Source organism: Euphorbia lathyris, chromosome 7 (genome assembly GCF_963576675.1).
Source record: "Euphorbia lathyris chromosome 7, ddEupLath1.1, whole genome shotgun sequence".
Classification (NCBI taxonomy): Eukaryota; Viridiplantae; Streptophyta; class Magnoliopsida; order Malpighiales; family Euphorbiaceae; genus Euphorbia; species Euphorbia lathyris.
The window spans coordinates 7,288,897-7,302,186 of NC_088916.1; the positions used below are offsets into that span (position 1 = coordinate 7,288,897).

The 13,290-nt window shown below is 33.4% G+C and overlaps 1 protein-coding gene across 1 annotated transcript; it reads left to right on the plus strand.

The window, feature by feature from the left end:
- The first annotated feature begins 7,938 nt into the window (after positions 1 to 7,938).
- On the plus strand, positions 7,939 to 13,266 carry LOC136235142 (sorting nexin 2B-like). Its single transcript, XM_066024678.1, has 5 exons — positions 7,939 to 9,240; positions 9,366 to 9,575; positions 9,830 to 10,090; positions 11,500 to 11,586; positions 12,947 to 13,266. The coding sequence occupies exons 1-5, from the start codon at positions 8,194 to 8,196 to the stop codon at positions 13,025 to 13,027; spliced, it is 1,686 nt and encodes a 561-aa protein (XP_065880750.1). The 5' UTR covers positions 7,939 to 8,193; the 3' UTR covers positions 13,028 to 13,266.
- Positions 13,267 to 13,290: the final 24 nt, after the last annotated feature.

The window sequence follows — 13,290 nt, forward strand, 5'->3', positions numbered from 1 at the left end:
GCATTATGGGGGCACTTCAATACTTAACATTCACTCGTCCTGACATTGCATTTGCAGTTAACAAATTATGTCAGTTTCTGCACTGTCCAACTGATGAGCACTGGAAAGGAGTCAAGAGGGTCTTACGCTATATTCAGGGCACATCAGATTTTGGCATAGTCATGTCCATCAAACCAATACAGCACATCCATTGTTACTCAGATAGTGATTGGGGAGGGTGTCCTGATGATCGACGATCCACGGGTGCCTTTTGTGTTTACCTTGGATCCAGTATTGTATCGTGGCAGACCTGCAAGCAACCCACAATAGCCAGATCCTCAACGGAAAGTGAATACAAAGCAGTAGCAAATGCCACTGCAGAACTACTATGGTTCAAATCTCTTCTCTCGGATCTCGGATTTCCATTACCCACCCCGGTTCAGTTATGGTGTGATAATGTTGGAGCAATTTATCTCACCTCAAATCCAGTGTTTCATGCTCGCACGAAACACATTGAGCTAGACTATCATTTTGTTCGTGAACAAGTTCACAGAGGATTTCTTAGTGTCAGATTTATTCCAACCGATGATCAGGTTGCAGACATACTCACCAAGCCGCTAGCTCCGGCTCGCTTCACGATGCTACGCTCTCGCCTCTTTGTTCGTGCCCGCCATCGGCTTGAGGGGGGTGTTAGAGATAATATTCTTATTATCTCTGTAAATAGATTCCTATCTAGTTAGAGTTTCAATCTGTCTATATTCCTATACAAACTACTATTAGCTCACTATAAATACAAGGCATCTGAGCCAGAATCATTAATGTGATTCAAACCATTAATTGTGTCATTACTTATCTCTCTCTATCTCCATAATCTTCCTATATCAAATTACTCATTCAACAATTATATAGCTCTTGTGGTAAAAGTTAATTTTCTTGATTACATTTTTTTATATTTAGTCATTTACTGAGTTTTTTTTATTTATATATTTAATTAATTAGATTCTTTATTTCAATTAAATTTTGAACCGAAAGTGTGAATGATAAATCGTTTTTATTTGTACTTTTAAAGTGATTTATTTTAGGTCAACTAAACATGTTAGCACACTACATTAAAATTTCATTCTTCTATATTATACAATTGTTCACTAAGATATATTGTCAATATATGTTCCTTATATATATTCAGTATATTCAACAAGCATTAGTTGTTAATTTCGAGGACGAAATTACTTTTAGAGGAGAAGAACTGTAACGCCCAAAAAAAAATTGTATTCATATAAATAAATATTTTGTTTTGAAACCATATAAATAAATATTTGAAATTCGAATTTCTAAAATAATTAATTAAAATTTATTGTTTTAATTGAACGAAAATAAATATTTATACTATATATTTATAATTGAAAATAATAATTATTTTATATTAAATAGTTAATATTAAGAAAAGGTAAATACGTTGATAGACCAAACAAAAATATACATGCTTATCATTTTATTTTTGAAAAGTATACTTATCATTAAAAAAAACATTAATAATTGTTTTCTTTTTAGCTAATTGTAATTAGGGTTAAACTCTTTCAATTTTTGATATATATATATAATGAAATCGAAATTACTTTTGGGTAGAGGAGGGGAGCTGCAAACCATAAACCAAAATTATTCTCTTAGGATATGAAATCAAGCATTTGCAATTAATTTCACATTCATATGGCAAGTAAGTGGGCAATCATATGCTTAGTTATATTTGTTTGTGTGTTCTTTGTATTCGATTATTAAATTGGCAATTGATGTAGTTCGTTGATTGATATGTTGAGTTTGTGAATATGGAACGATTGAAGATGTTTGTGCCTTTTTATTATCGATGATAAAATTGATAATGGCTGAAACTGCGTGACTGTTATGAATATGGCTAGTGCATATATATTAGTGTGATACTAAATATTATGAAATAATTATCATTGAGGAAAACGAATGTTGGATATGAAGGAAAATGAGGATAATTAATAGCTTGTCTTGACATATATATGGTTGAGTTGAGACATGAATTGCTAGGCACTTGTCCTTGAGATTAGTGTCGGAGTATCTCGGGTTGCAAGAGATACTCTGTGCTGTTTTTGCTACACACCGGGATGGTGCGGGGATAACTGGCAGTGAGAGGTATCCTGTGCTGTTGATATATAGTATGATGAGATTATGATTGAGATTGAGACAATTTGAATTGACCGATGAACCATTGGCTATATTTTTACTTGGCAAGCAGGGCCCTTAAATAGAGAAATAAGTGAATATTTTTTTTAAGTCGTGTTTTATGTTTGGTCAAATAATCAGAAACTGAATTGTATGCGTGTGTGGTTGTGTTATGTATAAAATTACTGAGCCCCAAGCTCATCCCACTCTCCACTAGCTTTCTTTTCAGGTTAAAAGTATTAATTGACTAGCGGTACAACTATCAGAGTGACCGGTATTTTATACATAATTAAAGTATAGGGTCATTGTTAAGTTTGATATGTAAAGGATGGAGAATTAATGAATCGGTGTGTTTATGACAATTTTTCGTTTTAATGACGTTTTAATTATCTACGATTGTTAAACATTAATTAAATAAAAGGAAATTTAGAGAGGGTATTACATAATCATAGTCATTTATTCATCCTATCAAAATCTATCGTTTCTTTCTTCTTTCTTTTAGAATGCATGTTGGGTTAACCATGTCCTTCTTGAAAGTTATAATTATGGATATGAGTTTTCGTTTTCATAATTTTAACTTTGAAGATGTGTGTCAGGAAGATCGCACTTTTCACCCTTCTCCTATCAGATGGGGAAAAATGAAAGATTTTTATTCCTTAAACTTCTTTCAAATTAGGATTACATTTATATTTTTCTTAGAGATTTTTATTTTTTATTTTTAATGTTTTAACATTCAAGAAGAAATTGTGGAGAGACAAAAATATATGTGAAGAAGAAAGTGGATGAGAGAGTGTGTATTGCTTCAGTTCTCCTCTGTTAAAGATCTCGAGTTTCCTCTGTTCAAGGTTTTAATTTTTCAATCCGACAATTTCTTCTTCTTTAACATTAGGTTTTTGAAATGGTTGATTTGGGAAATGACAATGAAACGTGAAGAAAAAATGGATGAGAGTGTGTGTGTGTACTCTTTCGATTCTCCTCCGTTGAAGATCTCGAAATTCCTGTATTCAAGGTTTCAATTTTCAATTCTGATGATTTCTTCTCCTTAATGTTAAGTTTTTTAAATGGTTGATTTGGAAATGGCAATGAGATGTGAAGAATAAATGAAGGAGAGAGAAAGAACCTTAAATGATGAAATGAGTTTAAGGATATTTTAAACATTTCATATTTAACAGGTTTTATATTTGATTGAATTATTACTTGAAGTGTTTTTTAGGTGACATGTTGATCAATCATTTACCAATTATTAGAACCATAATGTCCGATCATTTAATGAAATCGCATACTTTTATATGAAAAATTGAAGATCAAATACCAAAATGTGTTCGTGGATAAAAGTTAGATACACCTTCCAAATTTAAACTTTATCCTAATATATTTAACATAAAGAGGCAAAGACAAACAACATTTTTGCATTGCACAGGATGTCTTATAATATTTCAGTATAAAAAAAATTCAAGCGATAACTTAAAATTATAGTAATCAATAAATTTTAAATTTATAGAAAAAAACTTATATATTATAATTCTGATTTATAAATTTTGTTAAATTTGTATTGCATGGTTCTTTTTTTTTACATTTTCATCCACATATCTCCTGGATTCGTGACTTGAGTGGGTAATTTGATAACAATTAAAACAAACAAAAAAAATCTAACTTAAAGGAATCAAAAGCTATGAAATTTGAGCATTGTTTTTTTAACAAACCAATTAGCAATTAAATATCAAAAGTATATATACACTAAAAAAAACCAGAAATGAAACAAATTCAATTGCTAGTACTTGATAAAAAAAATTCTAATATTCAGGTCATTCAATTGCTAGTACTTGGTTATCTTGAATTATGGTGTTATAAATAGTAAAACACAAACAATAATAAGTAAGTGGTTTTCTAGAATGGAAATTAGTTATAAGATGTCTTAAAGATAGAAACATTTTGTGTGAAACCTCGTAATTCTTTAAGAGTTGTAATGTTGTTTTCTTGACTTCCAATTGAATTTAAGTTGTAAATTGTAAACCCATAATATAATTACCGTGCAAAGCAAACTAATAATGTGCATAGTTATCTTAAATTTAATTACAACAAACATAATAGCAAAAAGAAAAATGCCTGTTTAAAGCTAGAAAAAAATATATAATATAGAATTTGATAATTCATTAGATATAAAAAAAGATATTATAGAAAAAGACTTGTGCTTAATAAGCTAATACAATTTTCATAATAGCTCGGCAAATTTCTTTAATTGTCTACCTCAATTAGCTCCATGTGATTAAAATCATGAGATTCTTAGATAACTTAAAGAGTTTTTTTAAGGATGTCAAGCCTACAGAATTCTTACCAAACAAATAAGTAAAATAAATTTCTTCCAATTCAATTGATCATTCCTCCACGACTCAATTCCTTTTCTTGACAGTTAAAATCTTCTCACCACATACTGTCATTAATGAAATCCTGAAAAGCAAACAAAACATATTCCATCCATATAAATTATGATCTTATGTAGCTTTAGGTATTTGATTAGGGGAACTACTGTTTTTATGTAGGCATATCCAAATACTTTTAACATTACTAATACATCAAAACTTAATAATAATATCACCATGACTGCTTATTAAATGGTCTAGAAGGACTTACGAAATTGAAAACATGATTAGAGGAAAACTGCAAATAAGCATAATTGGTGCAAAACTACCACACCTAAATGGCAAAGGACATTACAACATGGAAGTTGGTTAAAAACAACATAGAAGCATTAAATTGAAAAGGGAACAAAGCCAAACTTCCATCTTAAAAAAAAAACAGATCAACTTTTCTATCAAACAATTGTTTCCAGATATAATCTCCTAAAAAAATTACAATAACACCAAGATAAAATTTGATGGAAAAACATTAACAGGTTATAATTTGCAAGGTAAAATATTGAGATTATGTATTTAAGACTTCACTTTGTGGGAACAAATTTTGAATGTGTAAACTCAAGTATAAATTTGTGAGATAGGCCTTACCTTTCATTCATAAACTGTATATTTTCTGAAAATATCATTAATGAACATCTTTTAAGTCTTATTAATTTTGATCAATCATACAAACTCCTACAAATATAATCATAATGGTGGTTTCAGTTCTGTACCATGTCAAAACGAAAAAAGTTAGGGAGCATTGAGTAATCCAAAGAACAAATTTAGACATGCACAAAAGAAAAATGCAAGCTGAGATTTTAAAATGTAACAAAAGGACATTAAAATACCAGCAAAAAATGCCAAAATTTTCATACATATCGAAGTCTATATTGGGGAATAATGAACATGGGACGCAATTACACACATTGTTCATCCTAAAGATACCACAGAATGGGGAATAATGAACATCTGAAAATCATCCAATTTGGTATAGGTAAAAAAATAAAAAAAATACAAAAGCAGGAGAAATGCATTACCCTTTTAAGGTTCTTGAGCAAGATGAACTGAATATTTTGAAATTTCAGTAACAAAGCATCCATGTCAATGGGTTGTTTGCTTAAGTTGAAGCCAAAACTTTGTAAATAACATAACATGATGATATTTAACAATATATAAATGGCTAAGGTTCTAGACAAGCAAGCTGAGAATTTTAAAATACATAATGAAATTACATATGAAAAATTGGATTTGAGTGAAACATACATGCCGACACCATGGTTGATGAAGACACTAATCGTAGTTTGCTCATCAATCAATTTGTCAACTAAAAACCTAAATTGAATTTTCTAACATGGTAACCATTACGGCTCTCCCTCTATCAATGCGATCAGCTTGGATGATTTGTAGGTGCCGAAAGAGAAGAGACGGTCACTAATGAATTTCTAGGACAGAGACGGTCTAGGGAAAACTAATAAGAAATAGCAGCATAAGGAGTAAGTATATTATAGATGATTTGGGAGATTAAATGAACTGGTATACAAGGACATAATAAGAAATTCAAAGGCATTATATTATAAATATAACAAAAATTGAGAGATAATGAATCCACAAGCATCCTTTGTTGTTGGAAATTGAATAGAAATCGAAAGTACTCGATTTTCTCAAAAAAAAAAAAAACAGTATACCGATAAATGACAACAATTAAGCAATACCACACGCACAAGAAGCAACCAAAAGACCAAAATATAATAAAATCCCACCTTAAAATGGCAGGGACTTTTGGTGTTAAAATTCTAGTTTGGCTTCCTCAATTAGAGTCCATGTCCATGAAATTATCGTCGTTTGCGATGCATGCTGCTGCAAAATTTAATGATAAACAAACACTTGTCAGTGCAAACAAAATGAACCCCAAAAGAATGAAATCTAAAATGAAAGTTAAGAAAATATACATTACCTGGAAAAGCCCAATATTAAAGGAGCAATACAGTCAAAGAGAATAATCCAATGATGATGAACTGAAGATGAAGATGGAGTACGAACCAATGATGGAGGACGAACGGATGAAAGAGAGTGAGGGCGGAAAGAACATGCGTCTAGGGAGGGACTTAGGGTTATGACCATATGAAAGAAGAGAGAATCAATTTACACAAGTGAGAATCAGTTTAAAATTCAAATTAGTTTACCTTTGAGTTGAGTGAGTGGAGGAGTAGTTGGGGGGGGGGGGGGGGGGGGTTGAAGGAGTTGACGGTTTTAATCATGAGCAGTTTAGTTTACTGGGTAAAACAAAAAGATTTGGAAAAAAAATTCTTTGAAAAATTATAAAAAAGACACATCAACATTAGCTCTAAAATTCAGCCACATCAGCTACTATAGTATCTTGTTTTTATATGTATAATAGATTAAGAGATGTGAAAAAAAAAGATAATCTTAGTCGGTTGTTCATCCTATCAAAATCTATCGTTTCTTTCTTCTACCCTTTAAAAAAACTCAAATTTACTAATTGCTCTTCAAAATTTAACTTTTAGATTGCATATTGGGTTAACTATGTCCTTCTTTAAAGTTATAATTATGGATTTGAGTTTTTATTTTCATAATTTTACTTTTAAGATGCATGTTAGGAAGATCGCACTTTCCACCATTCTCCTATCAGATAAGAGAAAATGAAAATTTTCCATTCCTTAAAATTCTTTCAAATTAGGATTACATTTACATTTTTCTTAGGGATTTTTATTTTTTGTTTTTAATGATTTAACATTCAAAAAGAACTTGCAAAGAGATAAAATATATGTGAAGACGAAATGGATGAGAGAGCGTGTACTGTTTGGATTCTCCTCAATTATGTTGATTTCTTCTCCTTTACTGTTAGGTTTTTGGAACAGTTGATTTGGAAAATGACAATGAAACTTGAAGAAGAAATGGATGAGAAAGAGAGTGTATGTATTCTTTCGATTCTCCTCTGTTAAAGATCTCGAATTTCTTCTATTCAAGGTTTCCATTTTTCAATCCGATAATTTCTTCTCCTTTAATATTAGGTTTTCGAAATGGTTGATCTGGAAATAGTAATGAGATGTGAAGAATAAATGAAGGAGAGAGAAAGAACCGTAAATAGAGAAATGAGAGAAAAGTATTCAAGGATATTTTAGACATTTTATATTTAACAGGTGACTGAAGTATTGATTAAAGTGTTTAGGTAACATGTTGATCGATCATTTACCCATTATTAGAACTATAATATCCAATCATTTAATAAAATCGGATATTTTTACATGCAAAATTGAAGACCGAATACTAAAATGTGATCGCCGATAAAAGTTAAATACACCCCAAATTTAAACCTTATCCTAATATAAAAGAAAAATGATTCTCTAGAAAATATTTAAAGCAAGCTTAGTTTGATCTTTAGTTAAATCACCACCACCAACTTGAACAGAACGGAGCAGAGAAAGGATTTGAGAGCCCAGAGAACACGTGCTTCTCATGCTGGATCGTCTTCTTCCACCACCTGCTTCACCTTTACCTTCACAATACGCTTGCTAGCTAGCTCTGTGAAACCCTAATGTCCATTCTCATCTCTCTATTTCATTTCTTCTCTTAGCTACTTGCTTCCATTGATTATAACTCCAATTGAAAAATGATGGGATCAGAAAACCAAGAAGCTCATATGTACGAATCCCGTGACGAAATGGAGAATCTCGTTCTCGATGATCCACCTCCTAGTAATGGCAACGGAACCAAATCGTTTCCCGATTTTCGTAGCGCTATGTCAACACTCTCCGACACGCGCCACCCTTTAGCGCCGCCGGCTGACTCTGATCCCTTGCTCTCTCCTCATGATCCTCGAAACCCTAACGTCTCTTATGATAACTCTTCCTACATCGAACCGCCTTCGTATGCTGATGTTATTTTTAGTCCGTTCGATGAAAACGCTGTCAATGAAATTAATGGCCTTGATAGCCCTAGTCGGTCTTCAGAATCTTCTTCTCCTTCTCTCTCAAGATCACCGTCTTCCGGTTCTGATTACATAAGGATAACCGTGTCTAATCCACAAAAGGAGCAAGAAGCTTCTAATTCACTTGTTCCCGGAGCCAACACGTTTGTAACATATCTAATTACCACGAGGACGAATATACCGGAATTTAGAGGATCTGAATTTAGTGTGCGGAGACGATTTAAAGATGTGGTTACTTTATCAGATCGATTAGCGGAGTCATATCGAGGGTTTTTCATCCCTCCTAGACCAGACAAGAGTGTTGTCGAGAGTCAAGTGATGCAGAAGCAGGAATTTGTGGAACAGAGGAGAGTGGCATTAGAGAAGTACTTGAGGAGACTTGCTGCACATCCGGTGATAAGGAATAGCGATGAATTGAAGGTATTTTTACAGGTTCAAGGGAAGCTTCCATTGCCAACGAGCACTGATGTGGCTTCCAGGATGCTTGATGGTGCGGTGAAGTTGCCCAAGCAGTTGTTTGGGGAGAGTGTGGCTGTGGCGCCGCAGGAGGTAGTGCAGCCTGCAAAAGGAGGAAGGGATTTGTTGAGGCTTTTCAAGGAGTTGAAGCAATCAGTGGCTAATGATTGGGGAGGATCAAGACCACCAGTTGCTGAGGAAGATAAGGAGTTTTTGGAGAATAAAGATAGGATGCATGATCTTGAGCAACAACTCAGCAATGCTTCTCAGCAGGTACTTTTTTTGGTTTTCAATGTTTGTAAATCAATTTCAGATATATTGCTCAGGTGTTTTAACAATTGTCTATAAGTGAAATTTTAGACATTAGGATGATTGTTTTATGGTGCAATTGGCTATAGGCTGAAACGCTGGTGAAAGCCCAACAAGATATGGGGGAGACTATGGGAGAACTAGGATTAGCATTTATCAAATTGACTAAATTTGAGAACGAGGAAGCCATCTTTAACTCGCAGAGAGTCAGGGCTGCTGATATGAAAAACATGGCAACTGCCGCTGTTAAAGCTAGTAGGTTCTACCGTGAGCTAAATGCACAGACTGTCAAACATTTGGTAAGTTAACTTTTGTTGTATATTAGTTTTAATTTTTCTAATAACTTAAATGTCTTTTTGAATATTTTAAGTGCTTGTTTTACCGGCCATTAGTACATCTTATATGGAATAGATAGCAAATGAATTTTCAAATGGAGAATTAGGTATGTATCAAGATCTTGAACTAGCCTGACTATGTAAACTATTTTTCTGCTTTCCAAGCTCAAAGAAAAGGCTTTATGGATTTTGATTATTAGTTGTCTAAATTTTTGTAGGATACTCTCCATGAATATCTTGGGTTGATGCTGTCTGTCCATGGTGCATTCTCGGATCGTTCTAGTGCGTTGTTGACCGTGCAAACTCTTCTATCAGAATTGTCTTCCCTGCACTCGAGGGCTGAGAAACTTGAAGCTGCATCATCAAAGATATTTGGTGGTGACAAGTCAAGGATTCGGAAGATTGAGGAGTTGAAAGACACCACAAGAGCTACTGAGGATGCAAAAAATGTTGCAATCAGAGAGTATGAGAGGATCAAGGTATCACTTCTTTTCCTTTTTAATATAGAATTCTTGCCTATATTGATCCTAGCTCTTCAGCTTCATTATACTTGCAACTGCAAATGTGCCAGATAAATACTTGAGTCCTCAATGATCATAGTTACCTTTAATGAGTTCTCTAATTCAGCTAATAAAATTATTATTATTGAAAAAAGGTTTCTGGGCATGATAACTGCTGAGTGAAAAACAGGATTTTTTAATCCTGAAGTCGTGGAACAAGAGCTCTACCTATCAATCAGTATTTGGAAATTTTTATCTGGATTCAGACCTTTGTTCTTTTTTTTTAAGGCTCACGAACTGAAGGAGATTTATTGCAAAGAATCAAACTATTATGAACAGCTTAACTAAATTCTTGCAGAGTCAAAACTAGAAACTAAATTTGACTTTCCGCTTGAACAACTGTGTCATGGAACCAATTGTCAGATATTAATATTAATTTAACCTTCAACTATCAGCTTAAGCTTTTAGTTCAACAACTAAAAGCTTAAGCTGATAGTTAAAGGCCCAATTCATATTAATATCTGACACCCCTCACGCAAATACCCAATGGACTTGAAGTGTGCATAACAAAGGCCCATATTACCATGTCCTAAAATTAAATCAACAAATAAGGTTGTCAGGAATCGATCGCTCTCTGGTACCATGTCATGGAACTAAAAGCTTAAGCTGATAGTTAAAGGCCCTATTCATATTAACATGTTACAAACTGTATAAAACCTGTATCTCCAATCTTATTATACACAGTACCATCGTCCTGTGTTGCATTTTGAAAGATTACATTGTATCTGGCCCTCCAGTTCCATACATAATACACTTTGCTGTTAATTTAACTCCTCCCACTTTCTCTCTCAGACTTTGACCTTAGCTTTTTGCTGGAACCAGCTGAGTCGTTGACCTCTCTATTCCATGTGTAATTGTCTCTATCTATCTGAGTTTCAAGCAAAGTTCTCCACATACAATGAACTCTTTGCTCCATTCAGAGAGCAAATAAAGAACTTCTCATGTTGAGAATTTCAAAGACACAAAGTGCAACTGGTGCTAACTCTTAGTGCTATGTTTTGTTTAGGGTATACAACCTATTTCTAATGGCTAGTCATGCAATGAGCTGAACCTGGGAATGTGCTGTGATCCAAATTAGTCTACCATTTCACTTTGGTGATGCACCCCTTGTGTCTTTGCAGACATTTACCCTGCCCGCCAGCTAATATAACCCTTCATGTTTTCTGTAATCTGAACTGATTGTTAATATGATTTGTGATTGTCCAGAAGTTAATATGTTGATTTTAGATGTTTACTGTTCAAGTTGTTTGGATTTTCATTTATGTCATACTCTCTCTCTCTCTTTCTATATATATATGGTAATTGGCTTAAAGAAAATCTAATTGCAGGAGAATAATAGGACTGAACTTGAAAGGCTTGACAGAGAACGGCGTGCTGACTTTTTGAACATGTTAAAGGGGTTTGTTCTTAATCAGGTACCATTTCTGTTTCGAGGTTCAGTTGTAGAGGATTATATATTTATTCAGAAAACTTAAATTGTTGTTTCATTGTATATGTTTAGCTTTCCTTAAATGTATAGCATCATTGTCCTGAAAGCTACAATGTAATGAAACAAGGTGGGGTATCTTTTACTTGCAACTATAGGTGCACATGTCTGATATGCTAGATGAGTTACTTATAATTGCTTACTTTGTATCTTAGAGTTCATTTGCTTGGTTCCTCGTTTTCATTTGAGTTTCAGTACGAAGTTCCATAGTTTTGTAACGTATGGTGGTACAAGCAAATCTATATGAATCAGACTATATACTGGCTAGTTCGGCTAATATTGCTTGTGGTGTTGTTAACATGACTATTTAGTGCAAGGATATAACATTAGTTAAGATGTGGGCATGGGTCTTACCAAGAAGCATGCTGCATAAAAGAAAGGAACTTGTTAAGAGTATTATTGAATGTAAATAAATAAATATAAAATAAAGAATCATAGATATGATGATTTGGCCTGTTGCCTGTTTCAGGATGCTATTTAATCCGGCAATTCAAAATGAACTTAGCCTTTTAGGATCTCTTCCATATTACAGTGTCAGTAGAGAGAATGAAGAGGGAGGAACTATAATTGCGAATAGGGAGAAGATCCACATGCTGAATTTATTACCACGAATGCACTTGTTATCCTCTCTAGTGTTATGCTTTTCAAAGCAGTGGAAAGGTGTGCCAGAAGTAAGAAGTCGGGTTATAATTTCTAATTTATCCTCCAAAATACCCTTTTCTTATGCTAGTTCCTACACAAAGAGAGGGGAACGGTGATGTTTTGTGCACAAACACCAGAAAAGTGAAGCTCATTTAAAAATTTGGATGTTTTTCTTTGCATTTCTTGTAATAGTCCCGGGAAATAATTTTGAAGAAATTCGTAACTATTTCTATACGTGTCAAATTTCCATTTCTCTCCTTTTCAGTTTATTCGCGTACTTATTGAAAATGATCCCTTTTATTCTGGTGACTTACTTTGTGTGTTTTCACCATTGGATGTTTTTTCCACCATTGGATGATGGAGTATAAAATGCATCCAGTGGTGAAAACACACAAAATAAGGCTTACTTTGTCAAAAACAAAGTAGGCATAGCTTCTACCATTCTTTTTTATAACATTCGATTTATTGTGTCAAGTAGGGGTTTGTTTTGGTTCCATTTCCGTTTCCATTAAGGTTTCCTAGCTAATTTTTCTTAGAAATAACGTTTCCCGGTATCCTTTTCTGCTTTGTTTCCCGTTTTCGTGCAACATAGCTTGTCACTCATTTTTGTGTAATCATTATCTACCTTCACGCGTTTAAACTTGCAGGTGGGATATGCGGAAAAAATCGCAAATGTGTGGGCGAAGGTTGCAGAGGAGACGTGTGCATATGCAAAAGAGAACACTTGATGTATATTCTGATCTGCTCTTTTTCTTCTTCTTGTATTTGTTATTGCACAATGCAGAATAGTAGGATATAGTTCCTCATTGATACAATAAAGAAAAGAGGGGACTGACTAGATTTTAGGTTATTCAGTCAGTCACTTCTTCTGAGTTGTCTGTTAGTGAGGTTGTTAACACCCAATTTGATGTTGTAATTTGCTTTATACACAACCTTTCTGTTAATGATTCCAAATCAAGTTATTTTATGGTTTCTGTATTTATTTATTTAT

Coding starts and splice junctions, on each gene's coding strand:
- LOC136235142 (XM_066024678.1), top strand. CDS start 8,194: ATGATGGGATCAGAAAACCAAGAAGCTCATATGTACGAATCCCGTGAC. Junction 9,241..9,365: donor TCAGCAATGCTTCTCAGCAG/GTACTTTTTTTG, acceptor AATTGGCTATAG/GCTGAAACGCTGGTGAAAGC. Junction 9,576..9,829: donor CACAGACTGTCAAACATTTG/GTAAGTTAACTT, acceptor AAATTTTTGTAG/GATACTCTCCATGAATATCT.